Source organism: Miniopterus natalensis, chromosome 4, assembly GCF_054644295.1.
Source record: "Miniopterus natalensis isolate mMinNat1 chromosome 4, mMinNat1.hap1, whole genome shotgun sequence".
NCBI lineage: Eukaryota > Metazoa > Chordata > Mammalia > Chiroptera > Miniopteridae > Miniopterus > Miniopterus natalensis.
Genome location: NC_142084.1, coordinates 65680784 through 65706723, shown reverse-complemented (window position 1 = coordinate 65706723; position 25940 = coordinate 65680784). Strand labels below are relative to the sequence as shown.

Genomic DNA, 25940 nt, shown 5'->3' with positions numbered 1-25940 from the left:
AATTTCCCTTTTGGGAAAGGGATGGGTGGAGGCTCTAGGATCGTGGGCCTCAGAGCCTGTGATCAAGTCTCAGCATTGTCACTTAGCAGCTGTGTGTCTTTGAGCTTGATTTCTCTGTTTGGTGGCAGGTACTGCGAGAGCTCGGGGTAGTGTGTGAGTAGAGGCTGTACATGCCATCAGCAAGAATGTTTCCATTAACCCTCCAAGAACATAATTCTTAATGATCTTTGCTTCTGTTGTGGAGCCTGCTTTGCTGGATCCTCTGCAAAGAGTAAGTTAGTTTGTTTTGGGTAACTGGGTAGATGAGAAGTAAGCGCATGGAGAGAGAAGTAGAGGCTAAGCAAAGGACAAAGAAAGGCAGGGGCTGGCAGTGGGGAGCAGGCATCCACCTCTGTCCCGTGGCTGTCCCTGCAGCCTCTGGTCCACCCTCTGAAATGGACTTCTTTGTTTTCTTTGTTTAAGGAGGAGCCAAGGAAGGTTTGCTTCACCTATGACCTGTTCCTGAACCTGGAGGGCAACCCGCCTGTAAACCACCTGCGCTGTGAGAAGCTCACCTTCAACAACCCCACCATTGAGTTCCGGTACAAGCTTCTGATGGCTGGCGGGGTGAGTGTGCTGGAGCAGGCGGGCCCTGCCTCTGCTCAAATGCAGCTTCTCTTCTCTGTTGTGGATCCATCTCTGCTCCCTGTGCTGGGAGCGCCTTAGGATCTCCCTGGTATGTCTCTCCGGCCTATGGTTGGGCACCTGATACTCAGAGGGGCGGGTAGCACCTGGCAGCGCTGGATAGAATCTAATTGTCCTGAGTCTGTGTTGGGGCGTTGTCAGCTGGGAATGACTAGTTGCTAGTTATCCTGTAGCTTCCTGGTTGACTGTGATTAATTAGCATTTTCCATAAGGTTGGGGGATGGGAGGAGGAATGGATGTGAGGCCAGCCTGTCAGCGTGGCGACGCACTGGAGCCAGCTTTTAACTGATTGGCAAGGCTGTTCTGGAGCCCCATCACCTGGGGAAACAGCAGAAGCTCTCTGCAGGGTCCCTGATGGTGCACGCCACCTGGCAGTTCTGTCCTTGTGAGGCCAGATGAAGGTGTCAGCTCTCAGAACCTAGGTCTCTGTAATAAATCCTGTGGCCAGTGATCTTGGTATGATGACAGAGTGCCAGGAGCATGTGTCAGCTCTTAGAGAATAGGGGTGGGGTGCTTGGTGCTGATGGATGGTTGGCTGTGGAGGAGGCAAGGCACTTGGCTGCAGGCTGGATTGTGTGTGCTGAGGGAGGTGGCAGGCTGAGGACATAGGACATCCCAAAGCCACCTATTAGTGACCCAAAGTTCCTGAGCCTTTGCCTCACTGTCAGCGGTGCTTGCAGTGGAGGATTCAGGTCCAGGTCATGAGTGAATATTTGTATGTGTATGTGGGTGTCAGACCTATGAATACAAGGAGTTTGGACTGAGTTTCTTTGGGCCTAGGGAGCAGTCCTTTTCTCTTCATTTAATTTAGTTGTGTGTTTTTTTTTTATAAAAAAGTAAAAGCAATTATTTGGTTGCAGAGAATTTGAGTAATTTCTGCTATGTCCCTAATAAAAGATTAGTCTTGGATTTGGACCTAGCATGCGATTACTAATTGAGTTTGGTAACAGAACAGGGAGACGTTGGAATCTATTGACATAGACATTTGTCTGAATTTTGCCTGGGAGTTCTAGAAGAACCAAGGAAGTGGGGAGGAGTTTACAGGTTTAGCAGTCCTCTTCAGCTCTGCCTCTCCATCTTATCTTCCAAACTCTTTCCCTGAGGTTCTAAAGTTGCATTTCAGGGAGACAGACATTCAGACAGTCAGCATTCCATGGGCTTCTTAGAGCCCCAGGATCAGAGGACCATCTCCCTCTCATCCTTGCATCAGGTTTTCTTTGCTCAGAAGAGGTGAAGGCTCAGTATGCATCATCTAACCCTATAAAACTGGAGGGGCAGGGGAGGAGTAGGAGTAGGAATGAGATGTTGAAGGAGAGAGGTTAGGTTGGCAGGTCCGGTCCGCCTTGCAGTTGGGAAGGGCCAGCCCAGGAGAAAGGAAGGGAAAGTGAGGCCTTTGGGCGGTGGTTGGTGGTCTCTGCTAGGCACTTTTCATCCTTGGTGAAGGCTGCCTAGGGAGCTGGTTGCCTGGTCAGGAACTTTCTTGCCCTTTGGGGCTTGCCCCAGGCTGATGGCAGAACAGTGCTGTCTGGTCTTAGGAGCAGCCTGGGACTTTTATGAGACAGTTGCTCCTGAGACCTGAGTTGTGGCCCTTGGGTTATTCTGGAGCTCTGAGTGTTCCCAGTGGGGCTCGCATTTACCATCTGGTGGCAAATGACCACAGACCCGCCCGTGTTAATGTTCGTGCTAGAACTGGAGGACCATGCAATCTGTAAGTTGATGAAAACTGCTGTTGTACTGCCTCCCGCTGTGGGGCACATGAGTTCTGTAATTCCTTGCATGAGGTTCAGACACTTCTTTGGCAGTGACCAGAGTGGCTTGGCCACTTTTCTAGATGGTCAGAAACCAGCCCTGCCGGTCCGCTCAGCATTGTGTCTCGTCCTTTGCCCCATCAGTGGCAAGGGTCTGTATTTCCATTGGGTGAGACTCGTCCTCTTGAAGCCCTGTCTTAGAGGGGGAAGTGGATTCATTTATTCGCTTAACTTTTTTTCAAAAGGCTGTTAGAAAGGAGAGAATGATGCAAGGCCTTCACTGCATTATCTTGGCATAGTGTCAGTCTTAGGACAGGACTGGGGCACCTTTTGTTGCCAAGGACCATTTGAATATTTATGACATCATTTGAGGGCCATACACAATTATCAACTTAAAAACTAGCTATGAAAAAAGCTCCTAGATTTATTGAATTTCAAGTTCCTTGGCAGGGCCAGACCAAATGATTTTGGCCCGCGGGCCGCATTCCCCACCCCTGGTCTAGGACATTCCTGTGAAGGATTGAAGGGAAATGAAAACAAAGGCATGGTCTTCAAGGGAACAGACTCAGGCTTCTGAGGGAACCTGTTCTGGGTTAGGCTGTCAGTCGCTTCTCTAACTTCGTGCATGTCCTTCCTGGCCTTAGAGTGTGGTGATTTCCCAAGGCCTGGTGATCCTCAGCCATGTCGGCCAGGGTCAGGCGGGTTCTGAGCGCTGTGGTTAAGAATATTATAGTTGAGACAGGCTCTGATGAGCAACTTGGCCTCGGGCCTCACTGCCTCAGAGTCAGGGGTGGGGGCTGGAGTGGCACGAAGGGTTCCACTGCCCTCCTTTCAACGCAATGTCCCCATGACCGTGACTAGGCATTACATCTGCCTCCTCAGATGAAAGGTTGGGCTCGTCAAGGATCCTAGGTGCTCAAGGTTACTAAAGCCGAATGTTCTTTCTTTTTCACTTGAACTTTATTCTTTTGTCCTGTCTTGTTGCCATCTGGAAGGCTACCTCTGAGTGGTAGTGTGCACTTCCAGTGTCTGTATTTTGAGAACTTGCCCTCGGGTCTTCTCTCCCTTTAGCAGGTGCCAGAGGAGCCTCACTGGATCTGGGCAGGTGTTTCCTGGAGCACATCTTGGCAGAAGCCCAGATCCTTCTTCCTCCTAGTAGTAAACTATGGGCAGAACTCACGTCCCTCTCCTGCAGGCTCCATCAAGTGGCTTTTGCAGAGAATTGGGCCTGCCCCTGTGCAGTTTCCTCCTGCTTTGGCTTCGATGTTCGCTCCCTGTTTCAGTCAACTTTATTCACCTGAGAGTGGAGGAGTGAGGCTCCCCCAGGAGATGTGGGACCCGGCGAAGTCATGCACATGCATGTCCAGCAGAAGTTGCTTTCTCCTCCACACACCTTCCCGGAGTGGGCGTTTGCCTGGCTTCTCACCTTCATGCTTCTGGTCTGTCTTAACTGCAGCACGCAGGCCAGCTTTGGCCACAGCTGCCTTCTTGTGCTTCTCGAACACGCTGCCAGTTTTCTTGGCCCAGGGCCCTCCTCCCCAAGACTGCACCAACTGTACCTGGGCCCAGCCATCCTGGGACTCTGCTTCTCTTTGCTCTCCACCATGAGCCCGCTTCACTCTGAGCACTCAGCAAGCACCCAGACCCTCACAGAGGAAATGCTGTCGACTCTTTTGGGAAAGTGACACCCAGGCTCTCCCTAGCCCCCTCCCCCAGAAGGAAGCTTGGACACCTCTAGCTGCACTCCCGCAAGCCAACTTCCTCTTACCCATCGGATTTCCAGCCTGCTTCCTTGCTCGTTGATAACATCTGTCTCTTCTTTATCACTAGGTGATGGTAATGCCCGAAGGAGCAGAAACGGTGTCCAGGCCCAGTCCTGACTACCCCATGTTACCCACAATTCCACTCTCTGCCTTCTCTGACCCCAAGAAGACCAAACCGTCCCACGGCTCCAAGGTTAGTGAGGTGGAAGGCCCAGTCACATGGAAGCACTGGGGCCCAGCAGAGGGTCCTGGGCTCAGGGTGCTCCCTCTGCAGAGCTGGACCTTCTGTCCCCCGACTCTGTCCCTTGGCATCTTTCTCTTGGAGCTCTCTGTGCTCCCTGTGGCTGCTCTCTGCCACTTAGTCAGAAGGGTTGGCCCCTCCTGGGGTGCATAGAACAGTTTAGTAATCACAGGCTCTTCACCCTGTTCCTCTTGAGGCCAGAGAGTCTGCCCTGTCCTCCCCTCTCCCTCTGAGTCAGTGGGCTTAGGACCACTCAGAACCCCAAGATAGTTTCACATGGTTGGGAGTCATGGACAGAGTGTGTCCACTGCAGCCACCACTGCCTACCTTTTCAGGTCTCCTGAGTGCACCCAGGACGCTCCATCTGTCGGGGCTGGGTGCTTCCTCCCTGGGCTGTTCCAGGTTTGGCTTCTTTCTTTGGCAGCAGCTGTCGGCAGAGAAAACTTACTTGGGGGGAAGGGCTAGGTAGAACCATTTGAGTGAGTGAGCTGATTTTCCCCAAGAAGAAACGTTTTATCATCATCTCTCAGCCCCGTCAGGTGGGTGGCACTCTACCTTCCTGAGACCACTCTTTTAATCATCCCAGAGTGGCTGCAAGAGCCCTTCTGATGGTGTCATGATGTACACATAAACTCCTGAGTGTTCGTCCCATTCCCCTGCTGCCGCCTACACAGCTCTGTGTCCCAGAGGCCAGGTTTCATCTAGCATTCAGGGCAGCTGCTTGTCTTTGTGACGCTGACCCCACAAGTTTATCCACTTCTCATCTTTGCATTTTTCTTTCTTCACTCACCTGTTGGTTGTTGTGGGCCTGGGGCATCCCTGGTGGGACAGGTTGAGCTCTCATGCCAAATTACAGCCTTACTCAGCAGCAACACTGGAGGAGAGCAACGTCGCCCAGGCAGGGTCTTTCTGGCACTTTCCCCAGGCCAGTGAGTTTCTGAAATCCTCAGATTCATCTGACTTAAGCCCTTGAGACTTATGAGGCCAGAGTCTTAAGTACAGAGTGCAGCTCTGAGGGTCTCGCCATGCCAATCTCCCGGGCCATCTTTCCTGAGCCTCATGGAGGTCAAACGGAAGAGAAATTCTTCCTAGAAATCTTGGCAGTTTCTCTCTCAGCCACTCAGTTGTCTGGAAGTCCATGCAAAATATGAAGGGTAGAAATTGTCATTTCTTCGGTTTGTGTCACTTGTGAGTCAACCCATGAAGAGATGCCCTCCTGGTGGTGAGGATGCTCCTGTGGCCAATAGAGCTGCATCTGCTGGAGTTGGTCATGGCCTCTCTCACTGGAATGTCTTTGCGACCCCCCAGGAATCCCCAGGCCAGGTGGGCATGTCTGCTAGGCTTAGAGGCCTGTAGGTAGGGTGCCTGGTCTCCACCCATTCTGTCTCAGAATCTTTCTCTAGCCACGTGGATGGCATACCGTAAGAGGCTCCTACATAGGTTTCTCAGGCAGCACAAGGCAGGTTCTTCTCTGCAGGAAGCCTCCTCTCTCTGTTCTGTCCTGGCTTCTGAGCCATCAGCCTCACTCTGCTCTTCTAGGAGGGTAGGGCCTGTGCGCCAGCCTGTTCCTCCAGATGAGGACCTTCCTTTGAGTACTGGCTGTACCCCCCAAATTGGTTCTCTGCTGCCTGGACCCGAAGAGCCTGATTGCCAGGTCACATGCTTCAGGCAGAGGGGACTGGGAGGGAAGGGCTTGGTCATGCAGGGCCTTGCTTGTCAGGGTTCCCGACCTGGTGGCCACTGGAGTGTCTGGCTTTTGTAGCCCCAGGCAGATTGGTCGCTGGTGGTCTGTGCCCACCTCATGTCTCCTTGGAGGGTAGCATGGAAGGCAGGAGTTGTAGCCTCCTGTGAGAGGTGTGGGACCCCTGAAGGCTCATATTTCAAGGATGGTATTCCCTTTAGTCCCCACCCCACAGCACCCCTGGACTTGCATACCTGTAGCTTCTCCCTGTCTGACATCAGCAGGTTGGCCTGGGTGACCTTTCTCCAAAACTTGGTTCTTAGCCATATTTGCATCATTGATGGCTTTGAGAACGTGACTGTGAGGGGTCCTCGCCCCTGGGAACATTCACATTACTCTCAGAACTTAGTGTGTGATTTCAGAGAGCCTGTTCTGGAGCACCAGTGCAGACCTCCCAGTGAAGAGCTGCTGCTCGGAAGGCCCCTGCTTGCTGGACAGGCCCTGGGCAGCAGTGGAGGCTTGGCTGACCCCAGGGTGACACAGTGGGAACTGTGCTGAGGCTTTGACAGACATGCTTTTTGGGTGTGCTTTTGCCCTGCCTCTTGGGGCTAGGGCCAACTCCTACAGCCCTGGGGGTACGTGGATATTTTGAGAAGAGGCTGGAATCACATGTGTGGTTTGCTTCTTGCTTCCCTCCCCAGGGGAGCAGATTGCTGGAGAGTGGAGTCCCCAGGGACTGGCCTCATTCCACACACCAGCCCTGAGGGGGACACGCCTTTAGATGGTCAGCTGAGGGCTTATGGTGTGAGTACCCCTTCTCACTGCCCTGGAGATAGAAGAGCTACCAGGGCCAGGGCACAGGGGCCAGTGTTTCTCTAGGGAGTCAGCAGGATCCCACGGCCACACAAGGCTGTCCCTGAACCTTTGGCCCTCATGTGGATTTGCAAAAAGACTGACCAAGTAGATCTGCGGTGGTCAAGGCTGTGCTATCTGTCCTTATAGCTCTTTATTGTGAAATTCTCTCATTGGGCCCTCAGGTGGGCTGGGAGAGCAGGAGGTAGAGGTCCTGCTGCTGGGCATTTAGCTGCCTCACCCATCCCCTTGGCACTTAGGGTGACCTGGTAAAGTGCGACTGCCTCAGGTGATGCATGCCATCCTCTGGGTCTGGCTGATATTGGTTTCCTGGTGAGCTTTGATCTGGAGAGCCTCTGGGCCCAGCTGTGCACCTGGCTGACTGAGTGCAGGGCAGGGCCCTTGGCAGCTGACAGCAGTGTGCACCTACTAGCAGCTCTGGATGTGAGGGGTGATGGAGAGTTGATAGGGAGGAGGCAAACAAGGAGTCAGAGCAGGCTTTCACCCAAAGGGTGCGCTGGCTATATGTGGGCTGGCTGCAGCCCCCATGATTGAGTGCTTGCTGTCAGCCAGACCCCTGCACCATCGTTGGTAAGGTAGGTAGGTGGTCTTACCCTTGTTCAGAGGAGGTGAGGGCACACAGGGTTGGTGTTCCCCGGCCTATCTTTCCCAGCAGCCTGAAGCAGAGCTGCTTTCTGCCTCTGTCTCCAGCCAGAGCTCCGTGACCTGGCTGATCCACCCTGAAACCTCTGAATTTCCCAAGAACCATACACATTATCCAGGCAGCTTCTATTCTAAGAGGTCAGGAGTTGTTGGTCCAGAACAGCTCCTGGGAACCCAGCAGGCACTCAGTGAGTGCTTACCGTGGGGATCAAAGAACCATTATGTCTGTCAGGCCACACTGGGTTGAGGCGACCAGGCAGAAGGCACACAGTCTCAGTGGTGGGGACAGAAGAGGGAGGCCCACCTGCTAGAGCCCCCAGTGGGGAGCTGCAAGGTATCTGAGTGGGAGGGGTATGTGTGGCTGCCTTTCTCTGTCTGACTCACTGTGCTCTTCTTGAATCCCTCAGGGAATGTCAGTTCAATTCAGAGGGGAATCTTAGCCTGCAGTCGCCTGGGACCTGCTGACACTTCCTAGTAGTTTAAAGGGACAGCTCCATTTAAAACTCTCACCTGCTGCCTTACTTTTTCGCTTTTTGGAAGATTTTCTCTAGCTGAGTCTGAATCAGGTGGATTATATTTTGTAGGGGTCGGGGGAGGTGAAGCAGGGCTCCCTGAAATGCTGTTTGACTATGTCTCCCTTCCCACCCAACATTTTAGGATGCCAGCAGGGAGAGTGGCAAGGCCTACAAGGCCCACAAGACGGCCAAGGAGCACCGTGAACGGCCACGCAAAGACTCGGAGAGCAAGGGCCCCTCCAAGGAGCCAGATCGGGAGCAAGCCAGGAGTGCCAAGGACACCTCACGGAAGCTGGTTGAGGGCCGGCCACCCAAGGAGGAGAAGGCCCCGCCACCCAAGGCTGCATTTAAGGAGCCCAAGATGGCCCTGAAGGAGACCAAACTGGAGAGTCTGTCCCCCAAGGGTGGCCCCCCACCACCGCCACCACCCAAGTCTTCCAGCAAACGGCCGGCCACCGCTGACTCACCCAAGCCTAGTGCCAAAAAGCAGAAGAAGAGCAGCTCCAAGGGGTCCAGGAGTGCCCCTGGCACTTCCCCTCGCACCTCTTCCTCCTCCTTCTCAGACAAAAAGTTGGCCAAGGACAAGGGCAGCACCAAAGTGGAGAAGATCAAGGCTGAGAGTGAGCCCCGGGAGATCAAAAAGCCCCCAGAGGTGGAGGAGTCCAACTCGGAGGACGAGGCCTCCTTCAAGACAGAGGTGAGGTGCCCCCTTTCCCCATTAACCCCATCATCCCTGTCCATCCTCTTTGGCTCTGAGCCAGCGAAAGCCTTGTCAGCCCAAATGTTAGACGAGAAGACTGGGATCTCAGGCCCAGGGCTCCCACTTGCTCCTTGTAGCTTTGGGTACACCTGAGAGCCTTGCTAAGCCACAGTTTCCCCTTTTGTCAATAAGGGGATAAAGCCTGCCTGTGAGGGCTTTGTGGAAATGGTGCTTAGGGAAGGATGGTTCTGGTAGAACATGATAGTCTGGTACCTAGGTTCTGAGCTTGCATCGCCCAGGGTCTTGGTGACCGCTTTGGGGTCAGGGTGGGCTATCGTGTCTCACTGTTACCCCCTCCCTGGCCACCACATGCTTGATCTATTAGGGAACTCACTCCCTTTGCCAGCAGGGAATTCCTGTGCCTCTCCATCCTGCTCTCCTGGTCTGCAGGTTTAACGCTGGCCACTGAGCCTTGCCTGGCTCCATTCCCAGATGGCTGATTGAGTCTGAGGCCCCACCACCCCTACCACCCACCTGCTCCTGCTCCTGAGGCCCAGACACAGGGATCTCTAGTCAGCAAGGCTTATTTTCTAAGCATGGGCCAGAGCCCCTCTCCGAGAGCAGCATCCTATCACTGTGAGAGGCTCTGGGCTCCTGCAGCAGTGTTTCCAGGTGACTCTCTGAAGATAACTGTGAGAAACTCCTTGAACCACAGAAGAGCACATAGCCAGATTGCTGACTGGGTGGCCAGACTCCACTGGGGCCTCGAGAGGTGATGTCATCTCCGAGACTGTGTTTGGCATCTGGTGGTCAGAGAACAGGTGCCTGGGTGTATGGACGGATGGATGAATGGATGAGTGAATGAATGATCCTCTTACCTATAGCACCACCCCAGCACTCAGTGGCCTTTTGCTATTTCCAAATCTTCATTCACTCTCAAAGGCTGAAGCTTTGTCTCCAGCATTGCTGTTTGGGGCTCCACTGGGACTTTGAAAGTGGCTCCTAGAGATGAAGCTAAAGCTCTTTTGTGTCAGCACTACCAATGTCATGAGCACGTGGCTTCCATGGGTACCTCACTGGAGGCAACAGCACTGGGGGTGATGATTTGGTTCATGGGTAACAGTGTACCCACTGGCTTAGGGGCACACATGGGGCCTATGATATCATGTGCCTAGCGCTCCTCATAGCCAGGAGACACTGCCAGTGAACCTAAGATGGCAGGACCTTGGAACGTCTCTTATTTAGAAGCCTCCTGGCCATCCAGGGCCATCTTAGTATCCTGCTCAGCTGCTGCAGGTTCTTTGGGTGCTCAGCAGCACCCTGGTCTATCATCTCTCATCTGTCTGCTCAGCATCTGGAGCTCTGGGCAGGTGCCTTTCCCTCTTTTCCACCCTGGATGATTCCAGGTTTGGCCTTTCTGCACCCAAGGCTGGTGTACCTTCATTGGGTAAGAGATGGAGGCCTCCTCTGATGTCCCAGGTGTCCACACTGATGTCTGACTGTGATCATTGGCATGCTTTGTGGGAAGCCTTTCCCCTCCAGAGCATTGCTGCTGAGAGTGGGCTGAATGTCCGGTGTCTATGGCCTTGTGCACCTTGGACCTGAGGCTGGAGTTTTGTGGAAGCCTGGGGGGTTTCTGTTGGCTGAAGCACTGCATCCCAGCCCTGAGAAACTTCTGAATGACAAGCCCTAACCACTCAAGGTCTGTGCAGGTATGAGACCCAGGCTACCAACAGGGTAGTCTCTAGGACTGCCAGATAGTGACTCAATGACATTTCTCAGCCCTGGGACCTTGGCGAGGCACAGACATCTGTGGTGGAGGAAGTGAGACAGCCTCCCAGCCTCTCTTGACTGTTTAAGGCCATCCCACCCTGGATGCTGGGAGGGGCGCCACCACTGGAAAGCTCTGACCATCGCAGGGAATTTGAGTTGCTTCCTCCCGCCTAGACGAGGGAGGATTGGGGGGCTCCTTGTCTGAGTCCCTGGGCCAAGCCCCCAGCTCCCCCAGCTGCTTCTCTGTGGTCTTCTTGACCCACGGGGTCCTGTTCAGTCATGTGCCAGGAGTGCTGGGAGCCCAGCAGGCCCCTCTGCCCTCCTGCTGGACACTGCATGTGGCTGAGCACAAGCAATCAGCAGCAGCACTCGTATGACCTTTTGTGGGCATTCATACATCTCTAGGCTCTTTAGGCCGAAACCATTTCCACCTCTTGGATTTGTGTGGAAGGAAAAGGGACAAGTACATCTGAGGTCGTCTAACTTACTCGCCACCCCTCATCCCCAGCACAGGGCCCAGAGCCACCTCTCATGGGTCCTGCTTCCCTAGCCTGCTGCCTGAGCCTGCACACAGCCTCCGCTTGGATCCATCTCCTGCCCTGGCCCTGCTATTTTGTGTCAGCCTCATGGACACTGCTCCTCATGCCCCTGGCCCAGGTGGTCTGTCCAGATTCTCTGCCCCAAATGGCAGAGACACAGTGGGCATTGGCCTCCATGTGCTGGCAGGTGGCACACACACTAGCTCTTACAGATGGGGGGAAACTGAGGCTTAAAGCAGGGACGGTGTTGGCCAGTTGGTGAGAAAGCCAGGATCAGAACCAGGACCACTGAACCAGAATAAGAACTCAGGGGTCTGCATGCCAGAGGGGCCACGTGGCTCCAGGCCCATTGCTGGGGGTTGGGGGTCATCCTGGTCTGTGTGGCATCCCAACAGTTGATGGTAATCTAGGCTAGGTTTCCCCCAGAGGATTCTCCAGTGTGAAGGTATGTGAGGGGGGGCATCAGGGGCCTGGAGCAGATGGGTTAGGCTGAGGTAAACTCTAGAGAAGAGGCCCCTTAATTCTTCAGGTGACAAGTATTCTGTCCCCAGGTGGCTTGATTACTCTCTGGGTCTATTGAGTGAGCAGAGACTTGTGCCTTCCTGGGTCCCCTCTGCGGGCTGGAAGCTGCCCTCAGCCCGCAGACCACCAGGAGGGACTTTCCTGATCCCTTGCAGGTCAGGGGCTCCTTTCTTAGAGTCTCCTCTCATATGATACATGCCAGGACTAAGCAAACACTGTTAGGTGTCTTTGCCTGTCACCAGGTCCCTTTCTCTTCTTGCTTGACAAGGGGAGGTGCCCACTGGTGGTTGGTCCCAAGTGGTCAAGGTGTTCCATTCCTCCAGATGGTCCCCCCTGAGACAGGAGGGCTAGACAACCCCCAGCCCCAGAACAGGCTTGCTGGGGGTAAGGCGGCCTCCCAGGTGTCTGGGGTGTTCTGGGCCAGGGCAGACTCTTGGAGCTGTGAACTTTGCCCTCATGCCCTTCAGAGCCTAGGCCATAGAACAGTGGCCTGCTCTGCCATACGTACTTTCTGAACTGCCTCTTGGCAGAAACCAAGGCCCCTGTTCTAGCTTAGTGCTCTGTGCGGTGAGGCCAGAGGCTCCTTCCCTGAGCAGGGGTCTGAAGTGACCAGTTCCTTTCAACCCAGGGAAGTACAACTCCCAGTCATCTTACCCCCATGTATCCTAAGGCCTAGTGGCCTAGTTTTGGCTTTTACTGCCCCCTGATGGCTGAGTTGGGGTGGAAGGCTGCAGGAAGAAGAGGAGAATGTGACCTGGCTGTCACATGCACGCATTCATCATCACCTCAGGGCACCTGGTGGGTGATGACAGCACGTGACAGGGGGACAGCTTTTTGTCATCACTTAGCCTTTGGACTGGCTGTGGGGAAACATGGGGCAGAATGAGAAGCTATGTCTCCACTTACCTTTCCTGTTCCAGATCTTACTTCTGTTCCTCATGGCACCACAGCCCCCATCACCAGCTCTTGCCCTCACAGGAGGAAGGCAGGGCCCACAAACAGATGTGCTACACCCTTCCTTTCATGGATAGCCTAGGCTCATGGGAAAACCAGTGATGTGATGTGAGCTTCTCCCGGAACTATTAGAAATTTACAGTTCCTTAATGGGAAAAGAAAGGCCATTGCACTTGGAATGCAAACTGGTGGTGTCCTGGGGCTGGGTGCCTGTGGACCCAGGAAGCCACGTTCTCAGGAGCATGTGCAGGGCTCCTCCTGTGTGCTTTGAGCCTGGCAGCTTTGAGTGTTTCTGGGGAAAGACTCAGCTGGGTGTTGCCGCTGCCATAATGCATTTCTTGTTCACTCCTTTTCTTTGGACTGAAAGATTATTCTTGTCTTCTCTCCACACTGTCCCACTCCTCCCTCCACCCCCTGTTGTGGGGTGAAGTCTGCCCAGTCGAGCCCATCCAACTCCAGCTCCAGCTCCGACTCCAGTTCAGATTCGGATTTTGAGCCATCTCAGAACCACAGTCAAGGTGGGTGATAACAAAGGAAAGATGGGACGTTTCTGTGGCTTACTGCTGTGGGAGCAGCCCGACTCTACCTAGAGGCTGGTGGGGTTCTGGGTTTGTTATCAAATCACAGGGATTTATGAGTAATTTCCTGTGACTTCCCTAGGGATTCACTCCATACCTGAACTTCAGCAGGGTCTGACAGTTGCTGCCACTGCCAGAAAAACCCATTGATACCTTACCCTAGGGCATGGGGTGATGAGGAGAGCCTAGAGTGAGGGGGGAGAGTGGGAGATGATGGGGGAAGGCCTGGAGTGATGGTGGGTGGGGATGATGGGGGCAGGCCTGGAGTGATGGAGGATGGTCAGGGGAAGGGATGATTAGGGAAGGGCCTAGAATGATGGGTGAGGGTGAGATTGATGAGGAACGTCCTGGAGTGATGAGGGAGGGCAGGAGCCACATGTCTGAGCTGAACTTACCCTGGGCATTTCTTCAGTATAATACTGCTTGCCCAGATTAGGCCCCCAGATACCCACATTCATAGGTTGTAGAAGCTCAGGGAGTGTATTAAAAAGAAAAGCAGAAACAGTTTACCTGACTACCAGCCAGGTGTGGGAAATGCTTTCCTGGTGTCAGTCCCCTGAGCCCTCAGGACACCGTCTGTATAATGAGGGCTTCGAGCTATACTGGTGAGGTGCTGGTGCTTGTGGGCCAGTGGAGAAGGGCCCCTTTCTGACTTGGGCCCTATCTATAGCCAGACACCCTCCTCACCAGCTCCTCCCAGATGGAGGTGGCATCAGTTCTTTGCCAGTCCCCGCACCTCATCCCATTATAGGAAAGCTCTCCTGGATCAGGGCAGGAATGCTCTGCTCTTACAGTGGGTCTGGCTGGCACTCAGCAGTCTGCATTTTTGCCTTTTCCCTGCAGGACCCTTGGGAATGGAGAGGCTGTTGCGGGGAGAGAGCGTAAGGCTCACTTGGCTGCCCTAGATCAGGGAGGGCCTTCCTCAGGTGCAGGGTGGGCCTGCCACTCCCAGCCTGCAGGATACAGGTTTGAGAGAGTGGCATGGGGCCCACCAACCCCGCCACTCACCCTCAAACCAGAGGCATTTCTTCTGGTGGATTGGGCCGATAGTCTCCTCCCCCCACAGCCTGAAATCCTTTTTTTGAGGGTTGCGGAAAGCTGGAGGAGGAGAGCGTATTGGGTGGGGGTTCTGACCTAGAATTCAGATGTGTAGTCACTGAGGGGGTCTGGGGGATGGGGTGCTGGAAGCCCACACTCTCTTCCAAGGGTTCTTATCTATGGGGAAGGGAGGGGGAACCTGCTGAAGCAGGATCATGTGACCAAGGTAATTGAGGGCTTTGTGTCCCTCTGTTGCCTTGGTAACAGGAATATAAACCAAAGATGCCTCTGTAGGGGACTGGAACCCGTGCCTCTAGAGAAAGGGGGAAGACGGTGGGCTTGTAGCAGCGGAGGGAGTTGCTGAGGCGCTGGGCAGGCCGAGTAGGGGCACAGGGCTCTGGCTGCCTCGCCCTCCCGGCAAGGCTGGCTGGTCCTGGCTCCAGGCAGAGGCTCTGATCTCAGCACTAGGAGCAGAGGAGGGCTGCTCCTTTGGCTTTGGCAATGGAAGGGCCCTGTGATCCTGCCTCGGGTCAGGGTCCAGAGGCCTGCGAGCAGGGCCAGGAAGGTAGGGGATGTGGGGAAGCCAGAGGGTCCTTTAGGCAGAGTGTAGCCTTAGGGACAGTCCTTGGAGATGGGCGGCAGGCCCCACATGGCCAGAAGGACTTCCTGTGCGGGCTTCTGTGGGTGCATTTTGGGGATTGTGGTGTCAAGAAGCTCGTGTGGCCCTGGAGGTGGAGGGGACCCTGCAGGGCCCAGGCAGAGCCTTGACCACCCCTTTTTATCCCTCCCCCCTTCCTTGCCACCCTCCCCAGGACCCCTGCGCTCCATGGTGGAGGACCTACAGTCCGAGGAGTCCGACGAGGATGACTCTTCATCAGGAGAGGAGGCTGCCGGCAAGACGAATGCAGGGAGGGATTCCAGGTACCCGGGCTGGTGAGGGGTGGGGGTGTAGAGAGGGGATCTCAGCAGCTCTGCTGAGCTTATGAGGCCTTGAGGAGGCGGGCTAGGACAGGAGTGTCCCTGGGGTGGGAGCAAGGGAAGCATCTCAGCCTACTGGACAGTGCCCTGCCTAGGGCCCACACGGTTTCTCCTATTACCTGAAGTGGAGGGCCATCCTTTCCTCTGTCGTTGGAAGGTGTGGGCTGCCTGGCGGGAAGGGGTGGGATGTTGAGGGGGAGAACTCCAGTCACCATCTGAGAAGTTGGGAAAGGCCATGCCCAGCGGCCCTAGGGCCAGGCCTGATCTGAGGCAAGGTTTAGGGTGGGGGTGGGATGGTTTTCTGTTCTCAGGCCTTGGGACCTTTTCCCCCTTCCCCACATGTGTGTATGGGGTGGGGACAGACTGAGAAATGTCCTGTGGACACCCCAGACCCTTAGAGTGAGCACCTTGAGGATGGCTGTGCATTCTCAGCCTCCCGCCCAGACCAAATGCCAGCCTTGGCCCCAGGCCCGAGGAAGGGGCAGACTTGGGTCAGCAGCCTGGTCGGGCTCAGATTCAGTACCTCCTCCTGAGAAGCTAAGGCCTCCAAGCCTCAGCAGCTCTTTAAGCCAGGCTGGTCACCCAGTCTATACTCACCAGGCACAGGGATGCCTTACCAGTGCTTATAGGCAGTCTATGTCAGTATAGCTGATTAAACCCACCATCCTGAGTGTGTGGCTGTGGAGAGGTCTTAAATGGAGACTTAGCTGGGGAGGGGCCCAAGGAGGATTGCCTGTCTCCCAGGACAGGATTCACGGCAACGGCTCCTGCCTGTTCAGTGCTGGCAACATTTGGTGTGGACTCCTGCTGGACTCTAGGAGCAGTGGTGCAGGGAACAACCGTGCAGAAGCACCTTGAGCGTCCTTTTGCAGGGGCAGACATGGAAAGCCTGGGTGGGGCTTCCCTGAGCGCTGAGGGGGGACGACATCCATTGTCAGAGAAGGGGCCATGCACACCTTGCATTGGCACTGCAGCTGGTTGAGAGGAGCTGGCTAAACCCCATTGTATCCTGGTCTGTTCCCTGGAGAGGCCCACAGTCTGCATGGCCCCCAACTCTGCTGCCTTTTGGACCCTGGGAAGAGGAGGGCTCGAGGGGTGTGCAGAGCAGTAGGGCCGAGCTTAGGTCTGGCTGACACAGTAGTGTCGCCTGGGCAACAAGGAGACACCACCTGCCTTTCCCACCAGAGTGATTCACAGCTGGGAAGTTGGGGGGAGAGGTCTGAGCCTCAGGAGAGCAGGGGCCCCAAGGCCTGGTGCTTACTGTGGGAGAAGTTTACCTGAGTAAATGGACAGCCTTGACCTTGGGGGGAATAAAACAGGAGCCCCTGAAGCCCAGGCTCCATGCAACATTCCTGACACGTCTTGGCACTGCTTTCACAGTGAGGCATTTTAGGTAGAGGGAGGAGGTGGCAGGCAGGGTGTACTGTGTTGCAGATGTGGAGGAACAGTTGTCGAGCTCCCCTTTGCTAGATCAAGCCCAAAATGTCTATGAGGGACTGCGATCCCAGAGGGAGCCTCTCCCAAGGGAGGCCCCCAGGGGAGCAGGCAATTCCCAGCTGGTGGGGGGCTGGAGAGAAATTTGCTCCCTCTATACCCACTCGCTGTGCTGTGAGAAATTCTGGAAAAAGCCGAAAGGACTGGACCAGCCTATGTTTTCCAGACTGAGATCGTGAGAATCATGACTCTAAAGAGAGGCATTCCAATTCTAGCTAGTCGAAGATTTTGAACTTTGAGTAACCACACCCTTGCTTCCCAAGACAGTAGTGACCATTTGTCGCTGTGAGTCCACCCCTTCCCTATGCACTACTCATTTAGGACCTCATTTTCTGGGTGAGGAAATGGTGAGGCAGAGGTTGAGGACTCACCCAGGGCCCTGCCCCCCAGAAGGATTGAGGTTGAGCCACCACCAGACACACTGTTCAGGGCCCCACTCAGATGGGAATGCCTTGATGTCACTGAGGAATGCCAGTTTCCAAAGTGCTCAGGCTAAGGTGGAAACTGCGGTTACTTTTTGTGAATCCTGTAGTCTGCACCCCTTGCTGCAGGAGTAGCAGGAGGACCATGTGAAAGGAGCAGAACCTAGCACACCTCCATCCTTCCAACTTGCAGGGTGTCCCATCTGGTGTGCTGGCCCCAGGAGACCTGCATCATGGGACATGCCTCTTAGATTACACGCCTGTGGCTCTGGGCTCTTTGCCCTATGAAGGTGACAACATTGTGGGTTTTTTGTTTTAAGTTTGCAGTGGCTGCCCAGAGTTGAGTGAGGTTTAGGGGGAGCATGCTTCACCCACAGGGAGGGGTATCCCATTGTCAGGCAAGCCTGAGTCAGGCACAGGTCCTGTAGCAGCAGGGCAGTGGAGGCCTGACAGAGCACCATGTCGCGTGTTCAGGTTGAGCTTCAGTGACAGCGACAGTGACAACAGTGCTGACTCCTGCCTCCCCAGCCGAGAACCCCCTGCCCCCAAGAAGCCACCCCCACCCAACAGCAAGGTGAGTCCAGGGGGCACTCTCGGGGGCTCCTACCCAGAGGAGGATGTCTACCAGGTGGGCAGGTCGCCGTCACATCCTAGAAGCAGGGCTAAGAGCTGGGCCTTTATTGGTTCTGGGCCTAGGGTTTTCCCAGGGTCCCAGGCTGAGGGTGGTGGGTGCAGAGAGAGACTTGGTTCACCCCCAAGCCCCAGAAGTGTGTCTGCTCCCCAGGATGGGGTTCTCTTATAGGGTCAGAGGCCAGAGGAAGGAGGTCAGGTGACCCCGGAGCTCCAGGCTAGCTCTAAACAGTCAGTTGTGGCCCTGGGGAGGTTGGAAAATCTGTGAGGGGCTGGGGAGGGGCATGGGTAAGAGCTGAGAGCAGACCCAGGTTTGTCCTGCAGGCATCAGGCCGGAGGAGCCCCGAGTCCTGCAGCAAGCCTGAGAAGATCCTCAAGAGGGGCACCTATGACAAGGTGGGGGGCTTGGGTGGGGTGGGGTGGCGCCCCGGGGCTCCTGAACTGGGTGGGCGAGCTCAGGTATGCCGAAGTGCTGGCCCCAGCAGCATCAGGCCATCCTCTGTCCCAGGTGCCCAGCTGTGATGGGTAGGACCACGGGTGGGCTTCCTCAGGGCTGGGCAGTTGGAAGGGCTGAGACCACCTGCTGAGTGCTGGTCTACCACCCCCAGGCCTACACAGATGAGCTGGTGGAGCTGCACAGGAGGCTGATGGCCCTGCGGGAGCGCAACGTGCTGCAGCAGGTACTAGGACGGAGCCCGCCCTGCCCCTCGGTTCTGCTGAGGACACAGGTTATCACACATGAGTCCCTGGGGCAGGGGGTGCCAGTAAGGCCTGCAGGCTGCTGGAACCCCTTGCTGCAGCCCCAAGGATCCTCTTCCTCAGGGGTCTCTTGGAGGGTGGGAGACATCCCAGCCCAACTTCCTGTCTTTTGAAGCCACCCTGCCACCTCTTTCCAGATTGTGAACCTGATTGAGGAGACCGGCCACTTCAATGTCACCAACACCACCTTTGACTTTGACCTCTTCTCCTTGGATGAGACAACTGTGCGTAAGCTGCAGAGCTACCTGGAGGCTGTGGCCACATGACCCTGGGCCGGGTGCCGGGCCCCTGTCATCGGGGTCCCGGGAGGCCACATCCGGACCCTGCCTGCCTTTCTCTCTCTCGATTCACTCGCTCGCAGCACTGCCTTAGTGACCGCCCTGTCCTCGGCCCACACGGCCAGCTGCACTTTCCTTGTTGGCTCCCGGCCTGCCCTTCCCACCAGCTCACCGGGAGCCCTGGCGCCGAGGGGGGTCAAGCTGGCACTGCTGCTGCTCCCTGACACTCAGGGGCCATTACCTGGGTCCCCCTTGGAAAGCAGCTTGTGTTGAAGGCAACACTGGGCCTCATTCCTGTATAGGGGAAGAAATGTGCCCAACGGTGGGAGCCTTGCTCCATGGTGGGGCATGTGGCACGGTGTCGCTGCTGGGGCACCATCTCCAGCCTCCCCAAACGGTTCAGACACACCGCATCCCAGGACCTCAGAGGGTCCAGCTGCTCCAAGCCAGGCCTTGGCTCGTCCTCCATGTGTGCCGGATGCAGCCCCTCTCTTGGCTCTCACTGTGCTGGGACTCCGTGCTGTATAGTTGTCTCTCTATTATATATGTATGTATGCACTGTAGGTACCAGAGCGGTTTCCGGGTGTGCATTTCTGTGGCAGCAGTGCACGTGGGGGGTGGGGGGTAAGGTGGGACTTTTAGGTTAAGATGTCTCCACTGGTCTTGTCGTTGGGCTAGAGGCCGAGCCGGAGCACCAACTGGCTTTCTCCAAGTGCAGGGAGGATCCTCCCTCAGTGGTACAAGGACGCCTCGTCCTCTTCCCGGGACTCAAAAGGCATAGCCCGGGCCGTGAACACTACGATGGAACAGTAGGTCCTCAGGCGTCTGGTCAGACTGGCAGCTGTCTCCAGGAGCAGACCTCCCGGGCTCCAGCCACCTACAGGCCACCACTTGTAACGGGCCTTGGCCTCTCCTTTCTTCCATAGGATCCTCTTCCTCCTTTCTATTGATTGAGTCTTCAAACTTTGAGAAAAAAAAAAATGAGCTTTTGCCAAATAAGACGTGATAGTTTGTGGAATATTTTCAAGGAGTGTTAGGACGCAGAGCCAGCTCCTCATGCCTGGGCCCCGCCGGTGGCAGGCCCTCCTGGGGCACTCCTGTCTCTCTCTGGTTTGGGCTTAGCCCTCCGACACTTGCCGTTCACACTTGTCCAGAGCCCCGAGACTCAATTCCTCGAACGCCTGAGATTCTCTAAGGTCCAGGCCCGCTTTTCCTCCCTCTGGCCCACCTTCCAGGGTCAGAATGTCCTCATGGAGTCAGCCCACCTTGGGTGGGGCTCCTGAGAGCCTGTTTGCTCAGCCTCTGTTCCCCCAGACCTTGACTCAAGACTCCTCCAGTCCCCCAACGTTTGCCCTGAACAACATATGGGGAAAAGGACTGGGGGCCCAGAGGTAGGCTCACCTTCTCTCTCCAACCCACTGTCAGACAGCCCCTTTCCCCGGTTCCTGAGTTCTGATGTGGGGAGTGCCATACTCACCTTCCCTGTGGTCCCCGATTCTCATGTCCATGCTCCGATTCCGCCTGTCAGGCAGACCCTGAACACTCCCAGGTGATCCCCACCTCCAAGGCTTCCCTGAACTCCAGCCTTCCTGATAAGATCCCCAGAACTCTCAGGGAAGGCCTGAGAACTTTCAGAGGAAACCATTGTGACTCCTCGCCGTTCACTCAGATTCTCCCCTGACCCCACTGCCTTGAGGTATTAAGAAGACGTCATGCCTGTGTGGCAGGCCCTGTGCTGTCACGATCCCCTTCTCCAGGCAGGCCAGCAATACTCCAAAGTGAACAACATTCTTCTCTGGAAACTCTTCAAGATACTGGACAGAAGGAACTGGCCTGACATGGGCTGCTCAAAAGGCAGTGATGGCCTGGCTCTCTATGCACAGAGGCTGCCAGGGGTCATAAGGCAGGAGCCTCAGCTCAAGGACACTAGTCTTGGTCCTTCACAAGGATCTCCTGGAAAGGGCTGCAGGCTCCACATGGCTACCAAGGCAGCTGGGCTCTCTCACCAGAGGCAGCTGGAGAAAGGCTCTCTGGCTTACCCTGTGTCAGCAGCATCTGGCCCTTTCTGCTGTTTCCAGGGCCTTCGGAAGCACCAACCCATTTCTCAGTTACCTCCTCTGGCCAGAAGGCCTCAAGCGCTGTCGTCTGGAGCTGCTCTGGGCCGACTGCTGACCCATGACCACCTAATGGACGTGCCAGGCGGCCAGGTCCCTGACCACAGCATTCCCAGCTGCTCCCCTATCCACCCCCCAGCTGCCTGGCAGCTGGGCCCACGAGGGCTCTAGGGATGCTTCCATAGGAAGGGGCAGGCACTTTGTGATTGCCGCGTGTTTAGTGTTAATCCCCCTGCCCCCAGTGCAAATCCCTGTGTTTTGCTATCTCCTGAACAAAATGTAAACCGACACCTGAAAGCAAAAGGTATCGAATACCTTTCTTACCCATAAGGGTTTTTACAAAGATTGTGTCTCACTAGGAACTAGGACACTTATCAGCCCGAGACCAACTCCTGGATAAAAGGAATAAGGAGAATTGTGTTTGTAATAAGTTACAGGATTGTTTCTGTCCTGGATTTTAAACTTTTTGTTAAATTGTGAAATTATGGAGGAATTTTATAGAAAAAAAGTGAAATAAAGTCAGATGGGAAAGCAGACCTATGTGTAGACCTATGAATCTGTTCGGTTCCTCCTGTTTTAGAGTTGGTGGGGGGACACATAATAACCTTGGGGCTCTTTGTCCCCTCTCCCTATTTTCAATGCTTCCAGATCAACAACCAGGAAGAGGTGAGAAGGTTGGGACCAAGCCTGGGGGCAGCAGGAGGGAGACCAGGGAGTATGAGTAAGCTTGACTTCCTGGAATAATAGAGATGGTGCCACCAGAAATCTAAGAGGAACAAGATGGCAGACCACTTGGTCTCAGCTCTTGCTTTTGATATTATGTTCTTTCCTTGGATGCTAGCAGCAAGGTTTGGGTTAAAAAGCAAGTCTGACTTCAGAAGATGAGGGATGAATAGATGGAAGGGGGGGGGGAGGGAGAAAAGGTGGGTAGGTAGATGGATGGATGGATGGATGGATGGATGGATGGATGGATGGATGGATGGATGGATAGGTAGATGATAGAAAGCTAGACAGAAAGAAAAATGTGGGCAAAGACATCCTTTGCTGGAAGCTGGGCTGCCCATCTGCCAGCTTGCCCATGTTGTGTTTTACTCTGGACTCAGTGTGGTAGAATTGAGTGGACCCCATGGGGACAAAGCTCTTGCAGGCCCCATTTAAGCAGCTCTGTCCAGTCAGGGCTCGCCCCACTAGAGGGGCCAGAAGTTCTATTTCCAAGTGGTCAACATTGCAGGCCAATGCCCTCTGGCTACCCTGCCTGCAGTAGCTCAAGAGATAGCTGGCACACTCACAAGCCAATTCCTCTCTCTTCTAGTTGCTAGCCAGAAATTTCATTTCCAGCATCAGGGCTATGGACTTGGCTGCCCATGTTTTTCCTACCAAAGAAAGATTTTGCAGCCTTTTGGGACAGTTTCTGATCTGAATGCAAGAGTCTAGAGTGATTCTCACAGTTCCCAGACCCACATGACACAGTGGAACTACTTGTGTGTTAAGAATACAATAGGGCTGGCTCGGGTGGGGTAGCTTAGTTAGTTAGAGTGTTATTCTGATATGTCAAGTTATGGGTTCACTCCCCAGTCAGGGCACATACAAGAATCAACTAATGAATGCATAACTAAGTGGAGCAACAAGTGTTTCCTTTCCTCTCTCTAAAATCAATTTAAAAAAATACAGCCCTGGCTGGTGTGGCTCCCTTGGTTGGGCATTGTCTCATGCATCAAGAGGTCACCAGTTTGATTCCTGGGCAGGGCACATGCCCAAGTTTCAAGCCTGATCCCCAGTAGGGGGCATGCAGGAGGCTGATTGATGTTTCTCACATCGGTGTTTGTCTTTCTCCATTTCCCTTCCTCTCTCTAAAATCAATAAAAACATTTAAATAAAAGTAAATAAAAACTTAAAAAAATACAGTAGGGCTTATTGCAGGCCAGGTGATACACTAAGAAGTCCCTCATGGACTCTTCATAACCATTCAAGGTTGGTACTACCATCAGAATCTCCATTGACAGATGAAGAAACAGCTTTGGCCTGCCTACGATGTTATAGCTAATAGGTGCATTTCTGATATTCAATCCCACATATGTGTTATTGATGTTGCTTATGGCAGTCCACATTTATTTGTATTTACCCACATAATTGCCCCATATTGCTTTTCTATCTTTCTGTGGTCTCAGTCTGGTAAACTTGTGTCCTTCGACTGTGACCTTCACAGGTACTTCAGCTGCCCCCCACCCCCCATCTTTAACTGAGAGGAAGAATAGACAGGGCTGGAGTTAGGTATTTTCCTTCCCCCAGCTTGGGTAGGCTCTGGTAAAACCCACATTTATCAGAGTCTGGTAAAAACAGTCTCTTGGAGGGTAGGATTTTGTTAAGGAGAACAGGATGGTCTGGGCATATTTAAAAATGCCTACTTTCCTCTCCCCCTGCGGGAAGCACCAGAGAGTTTTTCTCAGCTCTTCACTGTGAGAACCTTGTGGGGCTCCTGGAGGTAAAATTCAGTAGTGTGAGCCCCTGCCCTGCCCCACCAAATGCTGGGTCTTCAAGAATCTTTCATGCTCATCTACGCTCAGTCTCCAGCAATTAGTCAAGTACCCTGAAATGTTCCCATCAGGTGCTGGCTCCAGCGGTGGTTTCTGTTCCAGGTGAGCTGCTATTCTTCATATCCACTTCCTGTTCCCTCAGATTCCCTGATGGATTCAAGGTGAGTTGCCGATTTTCAGTTTTTCATGTCATGAGAATGGAAATGACAGCTTCAAGCTCTTTTCCTGTCAGACTGCAAACCGCTCTTATCAATTCCCTGTGTGTATTTCTCAAATGCAGTTTCCTTCTCCAGGGAGAAAGCTCTGTTTCCTTGGGTATAAGCCTCTCTCTCCTGATGTTGGTCTTCCCCGGATGTTTCATGGTTCTTGTTTGTGTACATGACCCTTGAAGGAGGGTTTCCTTGATCCTGTCCTGGGCCATAATGGCGTCTTTGGGCCCCCTCTGAGCCTTGCTTATGCCTGTGCTCCCTGCCTAAGCCAGAGAGCCCCCCTGTACAGCATGATCATGTCTATTTCCATCTTGCTTCTATAGGCTGGGTTCAGGGTGTGGCATAATAGGCACCATTTTTGGGCCACAAGTTCTCCAGATGTTTCTGACGAGCCTGGTGTATGAGTCCCTGAGCCCAGACCCCTCAGTATATAAACGGGAGCAGGTCTCCACCCTTCCATTCCTGGGATGCACCGCTGGGTGATTGTGAACAGCCAGGAGCTATTCCCTCTCTGGCTTCTAAGAGGGTTATAAGGCTATATGGCCACAACTTCTCAAGAGTGTTCATATTTCTGAGTAAAAGCAGCTCATGAGCTTTACCTTATCAGTCTTTGACTTTTTGGGGGTCTCAGTATATGACTACTCACCCACTCGGCAAATTGGCATTTCTTCATGGTATGAGGGCCATCCTGAGCACTGTGGGGTATTGAGCAACATCCCTGGCCCCCACCCACCAAATGCCAGGAGCACCCCTGTGTGTCAACCACAGTGTCCCCTGGTAGGCACTGTCACCCCAGGTAAGAACCATTGCTTTAGTGAAACCCATTTTATTATTTTACATTTAAATTGAAAACACTTCCTCAGAGAGGGGCATCCTTGTTAAAACCGGGCACTCCACTGGGAGCAGTTTTGCTCTCTCTGGAAGGGAGAGGCATGAAGACGGCATGAGGAAGGGAGCCCAAGGGCTACTATTCTTCCTCATAAAATCTTTCCATTTCAGCTTGGTATACTTTGGCCACCATGGCCTTCGCCAGCTTCACAGTGCCCCTGTAACAGAGTCAAGTCCAACGTGAGGCCTTCCCTCCACCCCTAAGAGGAGCCCCCACCAGGACAGGATAATAGCACGAGGCAAGTGGTGTCAGAACAGCAGCAGGCTTTGATTGAGGAGCTAGAAAGAGGGGTGCAGTAGGTCTGTCCTAGAGCACCCCAAGAATTTCCCTCCTACACATGGATGCAACCTTCATTGCATGTGAGGCTCATGGGAGGAGGGGCTGGTTAAAAACGCAGGTTCTGCCCTGGCCAGTGTGGCGAGTGGTTAGAGTGGTTCACAGGTTCAATTCCAGGTCAAGGGCACGTACCTGAGTTGCAGGTCTGATCCCCTGGCCCTGGTCAGGGTGCAAGTGGGAGGCAACCAATCGATGTGTCTCTCTTACATCAATGTTTCTCTTTCTCTCTAAAAATCAATAAAAGAAAAAAGAAACATAACTGTTAACCAAGACCAACTAGGTGCTTAGATGATCATGTATGGGGCTTTCAGGTGTTAGATGCTGCACTCCGTCTATCATCTCAGTGAACCTCACAGCCACCCTGTGAGGTGGGGCTCTATTTTTATAGATAAACATACCCCCAAGGCTCAGAAAGTTGAGTTCACACACAGCTGCCCAGAATTTGAACTTCTCAACAAAGGACAAAACGTTTGCATCTGGACACAGGATGCCAGTGTGCTTTATTATCAGAACTGACTGCAAGAGCTTCCTACTTGTTTCCCAGAAGATGAGTTGGTTTGGGGGCCCTGATCTTCAAACTTGTGAATGCTTTTCTTTTTAAGGTCTCAGTCCATACTCTGGGGAGAACACATCCAATTGAAACCCACAAGGTCAGATCTTTATTCTAAAACAGGCAGTTCTTCATAGACCTCCCCATTAGCTTCCCTTGGAAGGGAATCAGGCCTGGAAGGTTCATCAGAATTCAGATAGCTATGATCCTGTCACGTGGAAATCATGGCAGGTCCCAATGGGGGCATGTCTTCAACGAGAGATGGACACAGACAGGATCTGGCTTCTTAAAAACAGGAAAGTCCCTGCCCAGAGCAGTAAACCATGTGTCAAGCTGGGGTCTTCCTGTTGGAAGCTAGAGAAAGGAGAAAGACAAAGTATCACATGGGGATCCTTGAAAAAGGTGTTCATTCTGTGAGACCCCACAGTTACCACAAGATGAAAATATTCCCAAATGAATAGATCTATTTATAAATCAGAAAAATTTGAATCCCTCT

The 25940-nt window shown here is 53.8% G+C and overlaps 1 protein-coding gene across 1 annotated transcript in view; it reads left to right on the top strand.

Annotated features, from left to right (window-relative positions):
* Positions 1-21462, top strand: part of MLLT1 (MLLT1 super elongation complex subunit) — a 69357-nt gene extending 47895 nt beyond the window's left edge. The window contains exons 4-12 of the mRNA XM_016197946.2: positions 463-606; positions 4263-4388; positions 8290-8844; positions 13066-13153; positions 15064-15172; positions 17620-17719; positions 18100-18171; positions 18384-18455; positions 18672-21462. Coding sequence (XP_016053432.1) covers positions 463-606; positions 4263-4388; positions 8290-8844; positions 13066-13153; positions 15064-15172; positions 17620-17719; positions 18100-18171; positions 18384-18455; positions 18672-18800 — 1395 coding nt within the window. The 3' untranslated portion in view covers positions 18801-21462. The remainder of the gene's footprint in view (positions 1-462; positions 607-4262; positions 4389-8289; positions 8845-13065; positions 13154-15063; positions 15173-17619; positions 17720-18099; positions 18172-18383; positions 18456-18671) is intronic.
* The last annotated feature ends 4478 nt before the right edge of the window (positions 21463-25940 follow it).